This window comes from Debaryomyces hansenii (genome assembly GCF_000006445.2).
Source record: "Debaryomyces hansenii CBS767 chromosome E complete sequence".
NCBI classification, from domain to species: domain Eukaryota; kingdom Fungi; phylum Ascomycota; class Pichiomycetes; order Serinales; family Debaryomycetaceae; genus Debaryomyces; species Debaryomyces hansenii.
In genome coordinates this window covers 114,138-132,272 of record NC_006047.2, presented here as the reverse complement: position 1 = coordinate 132,272, position 18,135 = coordinate 114,138, and the positions used below count along the sequence as shown (strand labels likewise).

The following is an 18,135-nucleotide window of genomic DNA, read 5'->3' as shown; positions in this document are numbered from 1 at the left end:
TCAATTTAGCTGTTAGCCGTGTATTATATTGTGAAACAAACCTAGTGTATTGGATTTAGTTGGAGATAAATTGAGACTTATTTATCGTCAATTCCGAAAGATTAATTTCAGAAAATAGAGATATAAATATATCAGTTGGTAATAAGCAGTAAAGTATCAAAAAATGAATATCAATCCCCATCTTCAATACTTACAGCAACAACAACAGTCACAGCAACCTATGAACGCTAGTGTTCAATCGCCACAAATATCGCAATTGCAATTACAACAGCAACAACAGTTGCAACAACAAAGACAGCAATTACTAAATCATCACTTACAACAACAACCACAGCAGCAGTTAGGGACACCTAATGCTAGTCAAGTTAGCACAAACCCATTATTGTCGGCAATAAATGCGTCAAATCAATCTGGTGGTAGTGTAAACGCTGGGGCAGGAACATCATCGAACCAAACAGTGAACACTGCGTTGCAGATACAATTACAGCAACAATTACAACAACACCAGCAACAAATATTCCAACAGCAACTTCAAGGCCAACATAATCATCCTGTTCAGCAACAACAGGTTCCAATAATCAAAGAAGTATGGTCGCATAATTTGGAGCAAGAATTTCATGCTTTACGTTCGTTTGTTAATGATAATAAGTCGTCTCCTGTGTACATTGCCATTCATCAAGAAATTCCGGGAATTGTGGCAAGGCCAGTTGGTACGTTTAAATCGTCTTCAGATTACCATTTCCAGACATTGAGATCAAATTCTGATTTGTTAAACTTGATTCAATTATCGTTATGCGTGACAAAGGTTAACAAGAATAATGAAATCCGTTCATCGATAATCTGGCAATTTAACTTCTTATACGATTTGACGAAGGAAATGTACAATGAAGAACACTTAACAATGTTATCCCAAACCTCTCAAATTAATTTTCAATTACATATGACACAAGGTATACCACACTTTGCTTTTGCTGAATTAATTACAGAGAGTGGTTTATTGTTGGATACGTCTATTAATTGGATAAGTTATCACGCTGGTTATGACTTAGGTTTTCTTATTAGCTTATTAATTAATGATAACCTTCCACTTGACGAAAAGGATTTCTATTGGTGGTGTTCCAAATATTTTCCAAACTTTTATGATTTGAAGTTAATTGGAAATCAATTAGTGAATAATTTCTCGAATAACAATAGTAATTCCAATAATAGCAAATCTAATGGAAACTCTATTAATAATGGGCCCAGTAATTCTGTTGAAATGCCAACCGGTGGTTCCAACAGTGACAGTTCCAAGAACATGATATCTAACAATAAACCTTCCATCGAATATTTGGCGGAAGAATTACATTTATTACCAATTTCTCCGGTAATTCGTCAATACTTTGCATCTTCAAATTCACATTTCCCTGGCCAGCAACACCAACAAATGACATCTACGTTACATGCTTATTTATCCATGGAATGTTTCAAAGAATTATTGAGACAAGCAGGGTATGATAATAGCATTTTAGAGAAATTTAAGGGTGTAATTTGGGGACTTGGTAGTGTCTATGGAAGCTCAACGAGTGAAATGACACAACAAAATGGTTCAGTCTCGAATACTACCCCTTCTACGCCAGGCACTTCAGCTAAGAGTGGTGTGGTTCACTTCGGTAGACCACTCTAATGATACATTTATATTTAGTAGAATTAATAAATTCCTTGTATTATTTTCATTTCTTGTGTTTTTACTTAAGTATCGCTAGAGGAAGCATTAATACACTATCGAACTAAATTAAATTAAATACCCTACTGTACATATTATGTTCTATAAAATGTTCACACGTTAATCTTTAATTCCTTCCCATTGACCATCATCGGTCGCGGTTGCATCGGTTGCATCGGTTGCTTCGGCTTTATGCTTCTTGGCTTCTTTCTTCTCTTCTCTTTCAGCCCTTTTTCTCTTATACGATGCCTTTTTATCTTCACCGCTTTTCTCTTCTTCGTCTTTTGGAGGAGGTACAAACCAAGGAATCTTACCTCTGTTGAAATCATTTAACACTTGTTTCGAAACACCACTTTCGTCTGGCTCACCACCCTTCAATAATCTACCACCTTTTCTTGCAATCAATTCTATGAATTGAGTACTAGCGGTTTCTAACAATTCTGGATTTTCTTCAAAATTAGCCCATCCCTTAATTTCATACGTCCTCTCTAAGTGCTTACGTTCACACTTAGTCAACATGTCTGGAATATATTGCTCAGGATTCGAAACATGCTCGACTCTGACAACACCTCTAAATAAGATATCAGATTCGGTATCTTTCAGGGATGGAGGAACAATACCTGGACAATCGATTAAAAATATCTTCTTCATCAAAGTAATATATTGCCAAACCTTTGTTTCACCGGGTATTGGTGCGACAGTACAAACCTTCTTTCTACGTAAAGTGTTGATAATCGATGATTTACCGGTGTTTGGATATCCAATGAAACCAACCGATACCTGTTTACGATCTGAATGCAATGACGAGAACTGACGCAATAATTGAATTAATGATCCCTTACCAAAAGAATTAGTAATGGAAGCATGGAACGCCAAAGTTGGATATGACTTAGATAAATGCTTAACCCATGCAGCCTAAATTAATGTTAGTATTTGGAGTTGGTGATAATAAATTTTCATTTATAATGTTGTGGAAATGTGGGCTCAATATAAGAATTTAAGAAGAAATGTCGGTTTCTATACTACGAAAAAATTCACCAGAAGTCAAAGCAAAGCTTTAACAAGAATAGTTTCAACTCAAGAAGATCCCGATACTACCCTAAAGACGTCGATAAAAACTATCAACAAAGTATGAACGAAACCAGAACCAAAACGATTCCAGTACCAATTCTTGAAACAAGAATTAGGATCATGGGCGGGTAGTATTATTATTCCAAAGGCGTAACAGGCAATATTCTGGATATCATTGATATAAATATCAATAGAAGTATCACCCTGACAAAAGACTTTGGTGTAAAACAAAAAAAGAAAAAAATTAATTGGAAAATGAAAAAAATCCACACAACATAATAAAATGACAAAGTAATCTTATACGTACTGCTACCCATGTTGGTACCAAGTCACACTTGTTTAAAACATAGACTAAATGTTTGTGAGAACATTCTTCCCTGATATACTTTTCAACCGATTGGCATCGGGTTCCTAATGGATCCCTAGCATCCAATACATGAATAACCACGTCCGAAGAATCAATAACCTTATATAATTCATTCCAGATTCTTTTAGATTGACCCTTGTGGAAAATGGCTTCCTTAGCCTCTTGGGTGAAGTCATCCTTGTCCAAAATCGAACCACCCATCAAGCCTAGCGTAGAATCTAATTCTTGCTTTTCTTCGTAGGTTTTAGAATCTTCTTCTGTTAATTGTGCTAATTCTTCTAAATTAGACACCGCCAAATATCTTGGCTTCTTACGCTGTTGTTTTGGACCAAAAACCTGTTCGTACGTCTCGGTCTCTAAAATTTTCAGAGTAGGAGATTCAGTTTGATCTTTTTCGTCAAGCAATGACATAGGCAATTTATTTCTTCTTAATAAAACTTGGTATGAATCGTTCTTCTTATCCCCCATAGCTTCTCTGAAATGACTCAACGCATCTTGTGCAATAACACGGGTGTTACCAAACCACTTTCTATTTGGATCAACACGAGCTGTAGGCAAGTCCGTACTTTGTAAAGCAGCAGCCTGTATTATTTCTCCCTTAGCATTACGAACCGCTCTACCAGTTTTATACATTTGCAAATGTTTAACCTTCTTACTATCTCTATAAAAATTTTCACCTTTGACACGAAGGTTACCATCCCTCACATCATTTTGCCTCACTCTTCTCGACTTTTCTTTCTTTTGAGTACCCATTGCAAATATAAATGCTTGTTATATACTAAATTGTTACTCCTAGTAGATGAAAAACAATTTATAAAAAAGTTTACAATGATAAAGAAGAGGCATCTGAGAAAAAAAAAAATTTAGGCCCATCACCAAAAAAAAAATGTCGGCGATGTCTCCAGTATAACCTGCAGACACGGACTGTGGTACAGATTAATTATAGTATGGGCTAAACGATAAGCAAATATATTTTATAGCAAAGGAGAGAATGGCTAATACTACTCCTGAAATAGTCATTGAAATGAATAATGATATTATCAATGAATTGAATCCCACTCAGGAGCACTTCTTGAAGAAGTATTTATTAGAGAACCGGTTGACCCATGAACTCCACTTGCTATCACAACCGAATTGTTGCCAATTATTCGGACCACCGTTTAAGTATACACCAGACCAAATGGAAGAGTACCAATTTCCTTTGCTAAGATTTTTTTTCAACAGTTTTATTGGTACATTCCCGTTTATTGTCAGTAATAAGGCTGAGGACCAATTGTCGTTTTGGCAAGATACGGTGCAAGAATTCCTCGAAAGTTTCAATCTGAAGGATATTTCCGATTCCCAAGAGAGACAGGATAATACGACCAAAAGAAGACAGATTAATAAGAAGATGTTGTCGAGTCTACTCTTGTTTTTCAATTCTATGCTTATCACCCGACAGGACTTGGAATATTTACATAATGAGCATCTAAAGCCTTCGGAAACGGGGGCGTTGGATAAAATACGAAAGAAGCCAAGTTCTCTAGAAAATGGTGTGTCCTTGGAAGACTTTGGTGGTTTGGATGAGTATGAAAAGATGAAATTTACGAACGATTTGAATTTGAATATAGTTGCAGTCAAACACATTAAGGAACAGAATGGGTCCGGCTCCGATTCCGCTGGCGCATCGAGATGGAACATATTCAAAGAAGTTTCTAGATTGTCACCGTATAATAGTAATCCTGTAAGACATAACTATGAATTTGTTATTCAGTTTACTAAAAGAGAAACAGATAAAGAAGGTACATACCATTATACTTCATATTTTATACCAAGACCATACCACGATTTCAAAAAGCTTGAACACGACCTCAAGAAGAAGTACCCGGGGTTGATGTCTACCGACGTGCCAAAACTACCACAGAAGTTAAAACGTGATGATGGAGTATTAAAGAAGAGAGATTTTGAATCATCGCAATCGTTACCCCGTAGCGATTCCTTTGATACGCTTGAAAATGATAATCATGACGATCTGTCTTTTAAGACGGCATCTTCTCTGAACTCGACGTCTGCTACACCTGAACCCCAAAGCTTGGCTAGGGAAAAGCTTAGATTAGCTTTAAGAGGCTATCTAAACAACCTTATTAAACACAATGAAATTATTCATTCCGATGTATTCCATCATTTTGTATTTAATCCACATTTGCAATATGGAAAATTATCTCCTACTGAAGTCCAGGATTACGAAAATAGATTACAGCATGAAAAGGCTAAAGCCGAAACCCAGTTCGAATTCCAGAAACAAACAGCCAATGCCATTTTAGAGTTGGGAAAAAATTTTGACGAATTTAAACAGAAATTGATAATGAACCCGGAAGCATTAACAGAGATATTTGAAGAAATTGGAAAATCGCCGAAAGTGGAGAATTTGTCACCTTTATTAAAAACATTCGTGGAATGGTCAAAGCTAGAAGTTGCTGCAACATTGTACCAAGTGTTTTTAAGTGTAGATAATTCGAGTGAGTGGTTGCTGAAATGTAGAAAGTTTCATGCACTTTTTCCATATAATATAGTATACGGCATATTAAAGTTCACCAATCCAATGAAAATGGTATCGAGAATTATTGATTTATTATTAGCAAATTTTCCGTCCTTCTCGTTACCCCTGTTTGGATTTTCAGGCTCGAAAGAATTATCAGATGCGTCTAAATCAACAAAGGCAAGGAATTTATTGTCTTTGATGTTTATAATGCTTTTAGACGAAGACCTAAATGATTTCAAGAAAGAATTGAAAAATTTGAAAGAAGAAAAGTTATCAGGCAACATGAAATATGAACCATTTTTACAGAGAATTGAAAATTATGTTAATATAGTTGATGATTCCGTAGTAGAGGAGATAAAAGAAGACTCCAGGGATTCGGGGAAAGACTTATTGCTTACATTATTATCAACAGACAGCCTTGAGCCTGTTTTGAATGCGCAAGATCAAAATACTTATAATGATATTGCGAGGTCGTATGAGTCTTACGAAGAGATTGATGACAAAGAAAAATTGTCCGAATCTGAATTGTATTTCAATTTAAAGCAATACTGGCTAATTTTGCTTCGGAAGAAGGATAAAGATCTTATGAAGCAATTGTGGCAAGAACCAGAGCTAACTAAATTAATCAAGAAGTTCTTGACAATTTTCTATCAGCCATTGATGCGCGTATTTGCCAAATGTGACATACACCTCGTTTTCAAAGACTTTCAAAGATTTATGGATGATTTACTAAACGAGTTAACTCAATTAAGTGAAGGAGATATGTATTACATGAGCCCGTTTGAAATATTTGAAAGATCAAGAGCCGTGTTTGACAGACACGAAAACGTATTGTGGGGCTTCATTCACAATTTGTACGTCAAGGACGACGAGAAGCTATTCTTGAACATTATAAAATGGATTGAAAAATTCCTATTCATGTTAAGAATCAAGTTCACTGACCCACAGAAGGTCACGATCGACCTCAAAGCAGCCATGCCACAAGACGTCGACCAGAATATATTGTTTCAGCAACTAAACCAAAAAATTAGTAAAACCCTTCAGAAAAGAGCAATTCTTAAACATTATTTGAATAAAAAGGCTCAGTCAGATGAAGTGGTAAATACCCAGGATGCGATAGACAATCAATGGAACTACGTGAATGATGGCATGTTACCCGAAATCAGTGGCGGTGACTTCGGAATCAACGACGACGATATTGATGATTTCAACTTATTACATAAAGAATCAGAGGCTAATGCGGATAGTGCTCTTGATAAGGATCTTCATATGAAGTTGAGTAAGCTAGAAAAAGAACTAGATGCTTTCGGCACGAGTGAAATAGATAAATTTGACGATCTACTACGTACACATTTAGATGATCTATTGACAAAGATACAGTAGTCGTATTACATATAGAAAATATACATATTATTAATGGTTTAAAGCTCCACTATCCCTCCATAAACAGACGAATGCAGCAATCGCCCGTGTGACAGATTGTAGTCACGTGACGAACATGTATTGTTCCTTTTTTTTTTCTTCCCTCCCGGAAAATTTTAATCATACCGGGGCTAAGTTGATTTAGTTTAACGGCTAAGTTATTGCTCAGTGAAATTGAATAATTAAGCCATCTAACATATTAGTTAAATCGGCAGGTAATATATGATGGTGAACTATTCATTGCCGAGAATAATCACTTCGAAGACTACTGTCAAGTGGGCGAAATTCTTGATTGCAGCAATAGTTTTAATACACGTAACGTATTTTTCCATATATAATTTTACGGAATACAAGATTGAAGATATTAGCAAAGTATATTCGTCTTATACATCGGGTGATGATTCTAATCAACCACAACAGCCAATAAATAACCTTGCTGAAGACAGCAATGGTATGACATTACAGAGAAAAATTAAGAAGAAATTTGCACAGATTGAAAAGGATAAGAATAGATTCTGGTTGGCACAGACTGGGTTAACGGAAACGGAGCTAGATGTCTCTATCAAGCCATTTTTATCTACTTACGATGACGAAAATTCATGGAAGAACAAAAACGAACTATTCTATGACCCAAGGTTTACGTTATCCATTTACCTTAATGAAATCAAGCAGCAGGCGTTGAGTCAAAGTGGCACTGCCTCTACGGATTCGTATGGCAAAATTGACTTTAAGACAGTCAAACCTATCACGTTACCGTTTAGCTGGGCAGATTGGATGGATTTGAGAAGACTAAATGATGAATTAAACAAACCAATGAATGAGCGAATTACTTGCCAATATATTAAGGATCGTACTAATAATAACCCAGATACTTCTTACTTTTGCTTGGAGAATGAGAAGTTAACTGACGAAAAAGTTAAAGAATTGGGTTTTAAGCATAGAGAGCAGTTGCCAGGATTCCTTATCCATGGACATTCGAGTCACGATGATCGTCCATATAACGATATTAGAGTGTTGGAATCAAAGGCATATGCTTTAACGCATTTACCAAAGCCTAATAGAGTTATTTTGTTGAACGGTGATGCGAAAGGTGGTACATTTGAATTCATGGTTGATCAATCTGATAATCTGAGATTAGCAACATCAAATATGGTTACGAATTATTTGAAAAGTAACAATATAAACCCCGAAAAGGTTGAAGATGATACTGTGCTTAAATTTGACCATACTGAGGAATTAAAGGGTTTATTAGAAAAGGTTACTCCTAAGTATTTGCCAGACGAAGAAGATAAACATCATATGTACAAAATTTTAAGAAGGCAAAAGAATCCCAAAGCTTCAAGAGAAATGGTTTTGACCAAAGAAATGTTTCACTATCCACCAGCGATGATTTCACTGCAGATTAATTTTTACGAAAAGAAGAGTGATATCCCATTAGCTGATATTACTAGACAAGAAAGAATGTACTACGATGGCTTAAAGGATTGCGCAAATTATAATGATGATAATGAACCAACGTATTTCAAGATGGCCACTATTAGAATTGATGATGACAAAAATCGTGATCATGAATGGGGATGGCACTATGATTGGAGATTCTTCAATGGTGCATTAAATTATAAAAGAAACGGGTGGTCTAAATCTGAATTGATTATCAGGACAAATATCATTTTAGACAGGTTGTTGAGAAATTGGAATAGGTTTGCTGAAGAAAAAGGTATCATTACCTGGATTATGCATGGTCCTTTACTTTCTTGGTATTGGGATGGCTTAATGTTTCCCTTCGATGTTGATATTGATATACAGATGCCAATGATGGAATTAGCAAGATTAGCTAAGGACTATAATCAAACTTTAGTTCTTGAAGACCCTAAAGAAGGTTATGGCAAATATTTAATTGATGTCGGTACCTATATTCACAACAGAGGCATTTCGAAACAGTCAAATCATATTGATGCAAGATTCGTTGATATTGATTCTGGAATTTATATTGATATTACAGGTTTGAGTAAATCGAAAGCCAATACACCAGAGGAGTATGTCAATAATGAGTTAGTTAATATTGATAAGGGGTTTCACGACGAGCAAGTAGAAATCTATAACGATCGTCGTAAGCACTTCTACAAATTAGAACAATTATCACCTTTGAAATACTCCATGATGGGTGGGGTCCCTGTCTACATACCACTGACCATAACTGATAGATTAATTTTTGAGTATTCGAAGGGTTTGTCGTCGTACGAGTTCAATGATTGGTATTTTGTCCACAAAATCAACCTATGGTTGAGAAAAGAACAAATTGCTGATGTCTTCGACGAAACCGAGATCCGTAACAACGAGGGAAACATAGATAAGGACAAACTATTACTAAGAATCTCCAAAATGACAGATGCTCAAGTATTGAGATTATTGGAAGACGATCTTATTTTGGTTGAATACTACTTAACTAAGCAATACACCGATATACATGCGCGAGAAAGAAAGTATTTATTTGACCATCTCGGAAGAGATAATACAGCATTAAAGGGCGATAAAAGATCAAAACAAGAGTATAATAAATTAACCTCAACATTTAAAATGAAAAAGCCCTTGAGAAAGGCCCTATTCGATTTCGAAAATATAGAGAGATTGAAGCATCATATAGCTGACACCGACTAACGTTGAAAACGCTTCTGAAATTTTATAAATTTTTATTTCTGTGAATATTTTTGTTCCAAATTAATTAATTAATTAATGCTTGCATAATAAACCTTATTTAATGCTCTTTACTTTTGCCTGTAGTTGCTCTTCATAAGCAGAATCTTATGGAAAGTGATGACAGCCTTCGAATAATATGCCTTTGTCATTTTGTTATGTAAGCATTTGCAATACTCAAAAGAAATGCTATATCCGTTCTCCTATATGGATTTGTATAAGTAGAAGCAGAGTTTTTAAGTTCTTCTGTCGTTTTACCCTGAATGTCAAGTTGATGTCAAGTATGTCTACTAGTGATACCACGACTACTACGTTACTAAGGAATAGGTTTGATAAGTCTATTCCAGACCAAAATGAAAAGACTACGGAGGAGCTCTTGATTGAGAAGCTAGATAAATTTTTGTCGTCTATTGAATCAAGATTAGATAGCTTTGAGCAATATTTCAAAGTAAGCAAGGGAGATATAGATGAGGATCTCAGCGTGCCCGAAGAGTCCGATAAATCAAGAAGAAACAGTAATGCCAGCTTAAGTTCAATCAGGTCGTTTTCTGTTAATAATTTGAATATGATTTATCAAAGACTTGGATTCATTAAGGACTCGGTGTTGAAATCTTCCTTTACGAATCTAGAAAACTTATACAATACGTTAGATGACCAGTATAATTATTTATTTAACTCTAGTACACCGATAGATGATGAGAAGATCGGTTCCAATAGTAAAGAGATGTTGTCTGTGAAGATAATTACCACCATACAGTACTTTGATGAAAAATTATTGCAAGTCGATAATTTGATACAAGATCGTACGATCCAGGGTACAGCTGATTATAAGGCGCCAACTTTTAAACATCTTGGTTTCTACAACTTTAATAGGGCATTAAAGGCGGCGGAAAATAAATACTTGCACTATTATCAATTACCATTACGTTGGAGAGAGAATCGTTATATCGTCTATGGTTATAGGTACTCCATGAAGCATCTGAATATGTTGAAATCAGTATTCAAACTAAATCACAATGAAAGCATGAACATATGGACCCATTTAATTGGGTTTTTGTTGTTTTTGTATATTTGTTTTTGGCATTATCCGGGAACGGAAACTTTCCAAAGAAATAGCTTTCAAGATAATGCTGCCATGTATACTTTTTTAGCTGCGGCTGTTGGTTGTCTTGGTTGTTCGGTTATTTTTCATACGTATACTTCGTTTGCTAATATAGCTACCAAATCAAATTGTGCCTGTGTTGATTATACTGGGATAACAGTATTAATTACTGCTTCGATTATGTCTGCTGAATATTGCTCATTGTACCACTATCCCTCATTGCTTAGAATTTATATGATTTTTTCATCCATTTGTGGATTAACTGGATTTACATTTAATTGGTCGCCATATTTTGATAAGCCAGAATGCAGATCTTTGAGAATTGGATTTTATGTGGGTTTAGCATTTTTAGGCTTTACCACAATAATATGCCAAATATTTTATGAAGGTTTTGTCTCCTCAATGAAATTCTTTTTCCCTATGGTTTACAAGAGTCTTATATGGTACGCAATTGGGGTTATTTTTTATGGTAGTTTATTTCCAGAGAGATGGAGATATGATGTGGTAATTATTGAAGATGAAACCTGTAATCATGCACACAATTCAAGTGATATCTTAAAAGGAAACCCTGAAAACAGTGGTAATGAAGAATTAGAGCAAATCGAAAATGATATAAAGCAGGAAGCTGAGCAATATAATCATTATTGTGATGAGGATGATTGTAAAAGCATTGATGATGAAAAAGATCTTGTTGAGGAAGAAGAAAACAAATATAGAGATATTATTGACAAGCATTTCCCTTTAGAACCTATCAAGACGCCATATAATAAGGATTTTTTTTCCTTATGGTGGGTTGACTACTGTTTTTCAAGTCATAATATCTGGCATATTTGCGTTGTGTTAGGAGTTATAGGACATTATTACACCATCATCGAGATGTTTGATAAGATTGCTAACCTATAAATTATTTATTATATAAATTTCATTAGAATTGTTTCAGGACAAATGTACTTATATTATTGTAAATGATACGTTGGTTAATGATAAGTAGTTTATGGCGCAAGATACCCTATCAAAGTGTACTCGCACGTTGTAAGACTTTTTAACAAAAAATGGTTTCTTAATGTAATCAAAATAGAATTTAGTATACTTCTATGCGAAATGAAACGATGCATATTCGAAATACATTAATATATTTCTATATAGTAGTCCTAAATTAAACTTCCGCAGGCTTAACTGAAGCGGCTTCATTTGAGCCATCTTCTGAGCCTGAGGCGTCGGACAAAGTGTTTACATGTTCAGGTGCTTCCTTTTCGAAGTCATCATAAAGACCCAATTTGATTCCCTCTTGTTCTTGTTCCTTGAAATTCAAGTGTGGTAAAGTAGCAGCAACTCTCCATGGTAGTCTATTATCAACGTATGCCTTTGCGAAAATAATATCAATCTCTTCCAACTCACGACCAGCAGTCTCGGGATAAAACCAGAAAATGACAGGAATGAAAAGGAAATTCATTATAGCAAAGAATAAGTAACAGCCATAACTACTTGCACCAATAAAAATAGGAGTAAACATAACGACTGCAAAGTTTGTTAGCCAATTAGTACATGTTGATACCGCAGTAGCAACTGTTCTTGTTCTCAAGGGGTTGATTTCTGGAGGGTAAATCCATGGCAATGGTAAAATAGTGAACGCAAAAAAAACGATAAACAAGAAGATACCAACGGCAGCACCTTTGGCTGTTTCCTTATTTTGTCCATTATCAGGGATCAAGCATGCAAAAGTGATGGTGAATGATATGCCTTGACCGGTGGCACCGATCAAAAACAAAGCTCTTCTGCCTAGCCTATCAATCAAGAAGAAAGATGGAATAGTAGATAAAGCATAAATGGTAGCAAAAACACCTCCTAGAATTAAGGGCAATTTACCGGTCAATCCAATACTATTTTCAAATAAAACAGTTGAATAATAGATGGAAGCGTTACATCCAGTAAATTGCTGAAAGAATTGTGTAGATGCACCAATTATCATTCTAGCGAAGTTCTGTTGCTTGCCGCCGGAAAATAGTTCTTTGAACCCAATTTGGGTTCTGGCAAATCTATTGACACCATCAGTTATAATGGCGCTTTCTTCAATTACGAACTCATCATCAATATCAACGTCATTTAAAGTTGCCAATACATAATGAGCTTCATCCTTGAGGCCATGAGCAATTAACCATCTAGGTGATTCCGGTAATTGTGCAACGCCAAGAAACAAGAAAAGAGCAAATACTATCTGAAAAGCAACTGGGAATCTCCACTGAACTGAAGTATCGACATATGATAACCCAAAATCTAACCAATATGCAATAAATGTCCCAACCGCAACCATGGAACCTTCCAAGTTAACCAAAAGACCTCTATTTTCTGCCTTAGAAATTTCCGATTGCCACACCGGAATAGTAGCCGTATCCATGCCGTTACCTAATCCTGTGATAACTCTACCAATAACAAATTGGCCCAATCCCCATTGCGGACCAAATGCAGAAACTGCAATAACAGTACCTATGACAATGAGCAGAGATCCAACAATAATCATTGGCCTTCTACCATACTTATCACCTTGAAACAACGCAAACAAAGCACCAAAAAAACAGCCTAACTCGTAGCACGACGTGACTGCACCTTGTATAACAGTAGCATGCTGATCTGTACCGTGAGTGGGTGGAAATTCCTCATTGAATTGTTTACCAGTAATAATTCCCGACATTAATCCTTGGTCGTAACCGAATAATGAAAATCCAATAGTACAGCATATAGTGATGGCAACTCTAAGAGGTTTACCTCTGAGTCCCATAGTGTTAGTTTTTGACCATATTTTATACATATTATTATGTTCGTAAGCGAGAAATAAATATATGTATTTAGCTTACAGGAGGATCCGTTCCAACAGGTATTTCTTCACTAATATATAGTTATTGGGAACTCTGAACAATAAGTTGCTGCTGAAGTTTTAACAACCATATATGCAAAATCCCTCGAATCGTGACGGTTAGTGACATGACGTACACTTGCTTATTTTATACCAGGCTAAATGCGATTGAACATGTATAATTTTGGGTATTATAGTATAGTGGTTGCGGCTGAACATTTTTAACAGCCATATAGGATATGCAGAATCCCCCGAGCCGTGACATCAGCAATTTGTATTATACTTAGATAAGTGTGATTGGTCAAATTTAAATTATTTTGAACGTTTGTCAATTATGATATAAGTGAGAAATGACCTTCTTATAATATTTTTTTAGTAGACGTCTATTTAGTAAACGTCTCTCGCACACAATCTTACATTGCTAAGCGACTATAAGATTAGAAATATATTAATGGGTATATGTATAATTATATAATATTCTCTAAATTTAAACTTCAGCAGGCTTAACTAAAGGTTCATCATTTGAACCATCTTCAGGTGATTTGTTAGATGAATTAGAGGAAATGTTTTCACTTTGTTCAAATCCTTCCTTATCGAACTCATCAAAGATACCCAATTTGTTTCCTTCGTCTTCTTGTTCTTGCAAGCTTAAATGAGGTAAAGTAGCGGCAACTCTCCATGGTTGTCTCTTATCAACATATGCCTTTGCAAAAATGATATCAATTTCTTCCAAAGTACGACCAGCTGTTTCAGGATAGAAAAAGAAAATAATTGGAATGAAAAGGTAATTGAAAAGCGCAAAGAACAAATAACAACCAAACTGACTTTCTGCCATGAAAAGTGGCGTGAACATAACGACAGCAAAATTTGTTAACCAATTGGTACAAGTAGAAATGGCAGAAGCAACGGTTCTGGTTCTCAAAGGATTGATTTCTGGTGGGTAAACCCATGGCAATGGCAAAATGGTGAAAGCAAAGAAGGCAATAAACAAGAAAATACCCACAGCAGCAGCTTTTTTACCACCGTCACTATCACCATCCTCTGGAATCAAACTCACAAATGCGATAGTGAATGCCAAACCTTGGCCGGCAGCACCGATCAAAAATAAAGCTCTTCTACCCAACCTATCAATCAAAAAGAATGATGGAATAGTCATTAATGCATAAACTGTAGAAAATACACCTCCCATAACCAAAGGTAACTTTTCATAAGTGTCAGCCATTCCCAAACGTTCAAATAAAACAGTCGAATAGTAGATAGAAGCATTACATCCAGTAAATTGTTGAAAGAATTGAGTAGATGCACCAATAACCATTCTTGAAAAATGCTGCAGCTTACCACCAGAAAATAACTCTTTGAATCCAACTTGAGATCTTGCAAATCTGTTGACACCATCAGTTATAACAGTACTTTCAGCAATAACCAAATCGTCATCAATTTCAACATCATTTAAAGATGCTAATACATAATTCGCTTCATCTTTATAGCCATGAGCAATTAACCATCTTGGTGACTCAGGTAAATTGATAATACCTACAAATAAAACTGCAGCGAAAAATATTTGGAACGCAACGGGAAATCTCCATTGAACAGATGCATGTTCACCCTCAACGTATGATAAACCAAAATCTAACCAATAGGCAATAAATGTACCGAATGCAACAACTGATCCTTCTAAGTTAACTAAGAAACCTCTATTTTCCGCTCTAGAAACTTCAGATTGCCAAACCGGAATCGTTGCAGTATCCATACCGTTACCTAATCCAGTGATAACTCTACCAATAATAAATTGACCCAATCCCCAATGAGCGCCAAATGATGCAGTGGAAATAATTGTACCAAGAATAATAAGTAATGATCCTATAATCACCATGGGTCTTCTTCCGAATCTATCACCTCTAAATAAAGCAAATAATGCACCGAAGAAACACCCGATTTCATAACATGAAACAACCCCACCTTGGTTAACAGTAGCCCAATGTTCCGAGCCAGCACCCTCATTTGTTACAGCAGGAAACTCCTTACTAAAATCATCACCAGTAATAATACCAGACATTAAACCTTGATCATAACCGAACAAGGAGAAACCTGTCACAGCGGTAACTGTAATGGCCAATCTAAGGGATCTGCCCCTGAGACCAAACGTATTAGTTCTATCCCAAATCTTCAAAACCATATTATTTTCTATGTACTCAAAAACTAGCAAATAATAGAAAGTAATAAATCTAAGCTAAAGGGAAAAAAGAATAAAACATATTTAAATTTTCAGGAAATCTTTCCCAATATATAGTTTTCCGGTTTACCAGTACAACCTGGTTGTTTATGTCTGCTGAACTTTTAACAGCCATATAAAGAAAAAAAAATATGCGACGACCCGAACTGTACTAGAGGTAATATGACGTAACATGCCACTTGCTTAGTCAAAAGCCGTGTCTTCCAGGGAGAATGTTATTGGACGTTTCTTATGAATATTTTGAACGTTTGCCAATAATGCATATAAGGGTAAATAGTTGCCTAATAACAATGCAGGCTTTAAAAATATTTATGCTTAAAATATACTTATTCGAGAGAATATGTACGAAACACGAATTTAGGTATGAAAGCTGACTTGTCTCCACATTTTTACCCCCACCCCAAAGCTAAACGGAGCTCATAAACCAGGTACAATACGAGGTTTAGTTTTAGTTCACGAACAAACCTTCACAGCACTTACGAGATTTATATGCTCCGTTATTCCCCAATATATTTTCTCTAGTAGCGACTCTTGCAATAGTACTATAATAAAGCAAACAAGCCAAAAATAGCCGTTCAAAATTAAGCTTTAATGATTGATTATTGCATGATTGCATGAGATTCGACAAGAAAATGTTAATGTAAGTCGCTGGTTAAAAAATCGAAATTACTGGGCATTTCCATGCGTCAGAGGTTCATAACCAAAAAGCTTAAATTACTGCTGTCTGTTCCCAATTAAAGTTTACGATCACAGACAAGCAGTTTGTAAGGCGGTATGTATTACCATGGAAATGGATACGACAGTCGAGTCGGAACACTACCATAAATTGATGTTACATAGACATTAAACTAATTTGGGGTAGAGAAGTAGGCTGAAATAACTAAGGAAATGTGACACTACTACACACGACGATGGCAATATCATAGATACGGTGTTAGAGAAAAGTGTTCCGATTTAGCGTATGTCATAACTTATATTTAGACAGCCATACTTCTTGTCCCGCTCGATTAAGCACGATAAAAGATTATCCGTGAAGAATAATAGAGTGACACTGTCATTAAGAAGCACCAGTCAATCAAGGTAGTCAAAAACGTCTGGTAGTTATTGGCTCTGCAAGCATTACCTAATTCACATGGCGACGAATATTGATTTTTACTGTTTGGAACAATACATGGGATATTTTCCGGAGATACGCTAATTGTAATTTTAGGTTGTACTGCATGTAGTTGTATTTATGATTAGGCGTGTGGTTAGGCATCTAGAACCAGCCCAGAAAAAATAAGTACATGCTAAAATAATTAATTATTACTCTAGTTTAGTTGCTATGAAAGATTTACAATGATTTTATTATCTGCAATAGAATATCTGGAAATGTCTGGAAATACCTCTTGAATTTTACTTCAAGTAATCATAAATCTACCGCTGAGGTAGTCTCATACGTGTGTTGAGTTCATCACGAAAGACATATGCCAATAGCGCGTGTAAATAGTTTCTTTTATAACTTGCATCGCACTTTGATAATCCGGGCTCCTGATTTTTATGAAGAAGCTTATTTACACATTATTCTTCATGCGTAAAAAATGAAAACTATGAACTATGTGGAAAGCGAAACTAGCACAAAAAATTCTCGGCATTTATTCATTAAATTTTAAGGTTGATAGTTTTATGTAACGCTTTAGTGGAGTAATATATTCTACACTAAAATCCTTCGGAAATACTAATGTTACATATTGGAACGAATATAACGTAGCTCTATAGTTAGACAGGTTACTTAATTTCATTATAAACATCAATCAATATTTTGCTTGATTTTACCAATTTTTTTTTCTTCTTTCAGTTAGCGTCTCTCTATATTGCTCTATTAATGCACTCATCATAAATGCTGTTAGTTAAGTGTCTCATCTGGCATACTATTTAAGTAATGCCTCAGGTCAAATTTTGCCCTTTTATGGGATAAAATCGCAAGTAACGTTGTTATTTGAATATCAAGTCTAATGAATTGCATCAGATAAGAAATAGAGCATAGAAATAATTAATAGCCTAATATATGGCTGAGCAAAGAATAGTCGTTCAGTAAATATGCAATTAGAAACAGAACAGTTACAATCGGCTCCCTACTTATCCGCAAATTCGTCTAAATGAAAATATTATCGATTCAAAGAAACCAGA

At 35.4% G+C, this 18,135-nt stretch overlaps 8 protein-coding genes across 8 annotated transcripts; 4 read left to right on the top strand and 4 right to left on the bottom strand. All coding sequences in view use genetic code 12, as the record gives it.

The window, feature by feature from the left end:
* Positions 1-163: 163 nt before the first annotated feature.
* On the top strand, positions 164-1,666 carry DEHA2E01496g (DEHA2E01496p; the record flags this gene model as incomplete). Its single annotated transcript, XM_459393.1, has 1 exon — positions 164-1,666. One exon carries the CDS (start codon positions 164-166, stop codon positions 1,664-1,666), a length of 1,503 nt encoding a protein of 500 aa, XP_459393.1.
* A 159-nt stretch (positions 1,667-1,825) lies between these two features.
* On the bottom strand, positions 1,826-3,896 carry DEHA2E01474g (DEHA2E01474p; the record flags this gene model as incomplete). Its single annotated transcript, XM_459391.2, has 2 exons — positions 1,826-2,620; positions 3,084-3,896. The coding sequence occupies 2 exons, from the start codon at positions 3,894-3,896 to the stop codon at positions 1,826-1,828; spliced, it is 1,608 nt and encodes a 535-aa protein (XP_459391.2).
* Positions 3,897-4,134: 238 nt separating this feature from the next.
* On the top strand, positions 4,135-7,047 carry DEHA2E01452g (DEHA2E01452p; the record flags this gene model as incomplete). Its single annotated transcript, XM_002770343.1, has 1 exon — positions 4,135-7,047. The coding sequence occupies one exon, from the start codon at positions 4,135-4,137 to the stop codon at positions 7,045-7,047; it is 2,913 nt and encodes a 970-aa protein (XP_002770389.1).
* A 261-nt stretch (positions 7,048-7,308) lies between these two features.
* DEHA2E01430g (DEHA2E01430p) lies at positions 7,309-9,744 on the top strand (the record flags this gene model as incomplete). The annotated part of the gene is made up of 1 exon (XM_459389.2): positions 7,309-9,744. The coding sequence occupies one exon, from the start codon at positions 7,309-7,311 to the stop codon at positions 9,742-9,744; it is 2,436 nt and encodes an 811-aa protein (XP_459389.2).
* A 310-nt stretch (positions 9,745-10,054) lies between these two features.
* Positions 10,055-11,785, top strand: DEHA2E01408g (DEHA2E01408p; the record flags this gene model as incomplete). The annotated part of the gene is made up of 1 exon (XM_459388.1): positions 10,055-11,785. One exon carries the CDS (start codon positions 10,055-10,057, stop codon positions 11,783-11,785), a length of 1,731 nt encoding a protein of 576 aa, XP_459388.2.
* A 253-nt stretch (positions 11,786-12,038) lies between these two features.
* DEHA2E01386g (DEHA2E01386p) lies at positions 12,039-13,688 on the bottom strand (the record flags this gene model as incomplete). Its single annotated transcript, XM_459387.1, has 1 exon — positions 12,039-13,688. The coding sequence occupies one exon, from the start codon at positions 13,686-13,688 to the stop codon at positions 12,039-12,041; it is 1,650 nt and encodes a 549-aa protein (XP_459387.2).
* Positions 13,689-14,220: 532 nt separating this feature from the next.
* Positions 14,221-15,909, bottom strand: DEHA2E01364g (DEHA2E01364p; the record flags this gene model as incomplete). The annotated part of the gene is made up of 1 exon (XM_459386.1): positions 14,221-15,909. The coding sequence occupies one exon, from the start codon at positions 15,907-15,909 to the stop codon at positions 14,221-14,223; it is 1,689 nt and encodes a 562-aa protein (XP_459386.2).
* Positions 15,910-16,414: 505 nt separating this feature from the next.
* DEHA2E01342g (DEHA2E01342p) lies at positions 16,415-16,582 on the bottom strand (the record flags this gene model as incomplete). Its single annotated transcript, XM_459385.1, has 1 exon — positions 16,415-16,582. The coding sequence occupies one exon, from the start codon at positions 16,580-16,582 to the stop codon at positions 16,415-16,417; it is 168 nt and encodes a 55-aa protein (XP_459385.1).
* Positions 16,583-18,135: the final 1,553 nt, after the last annotated feature.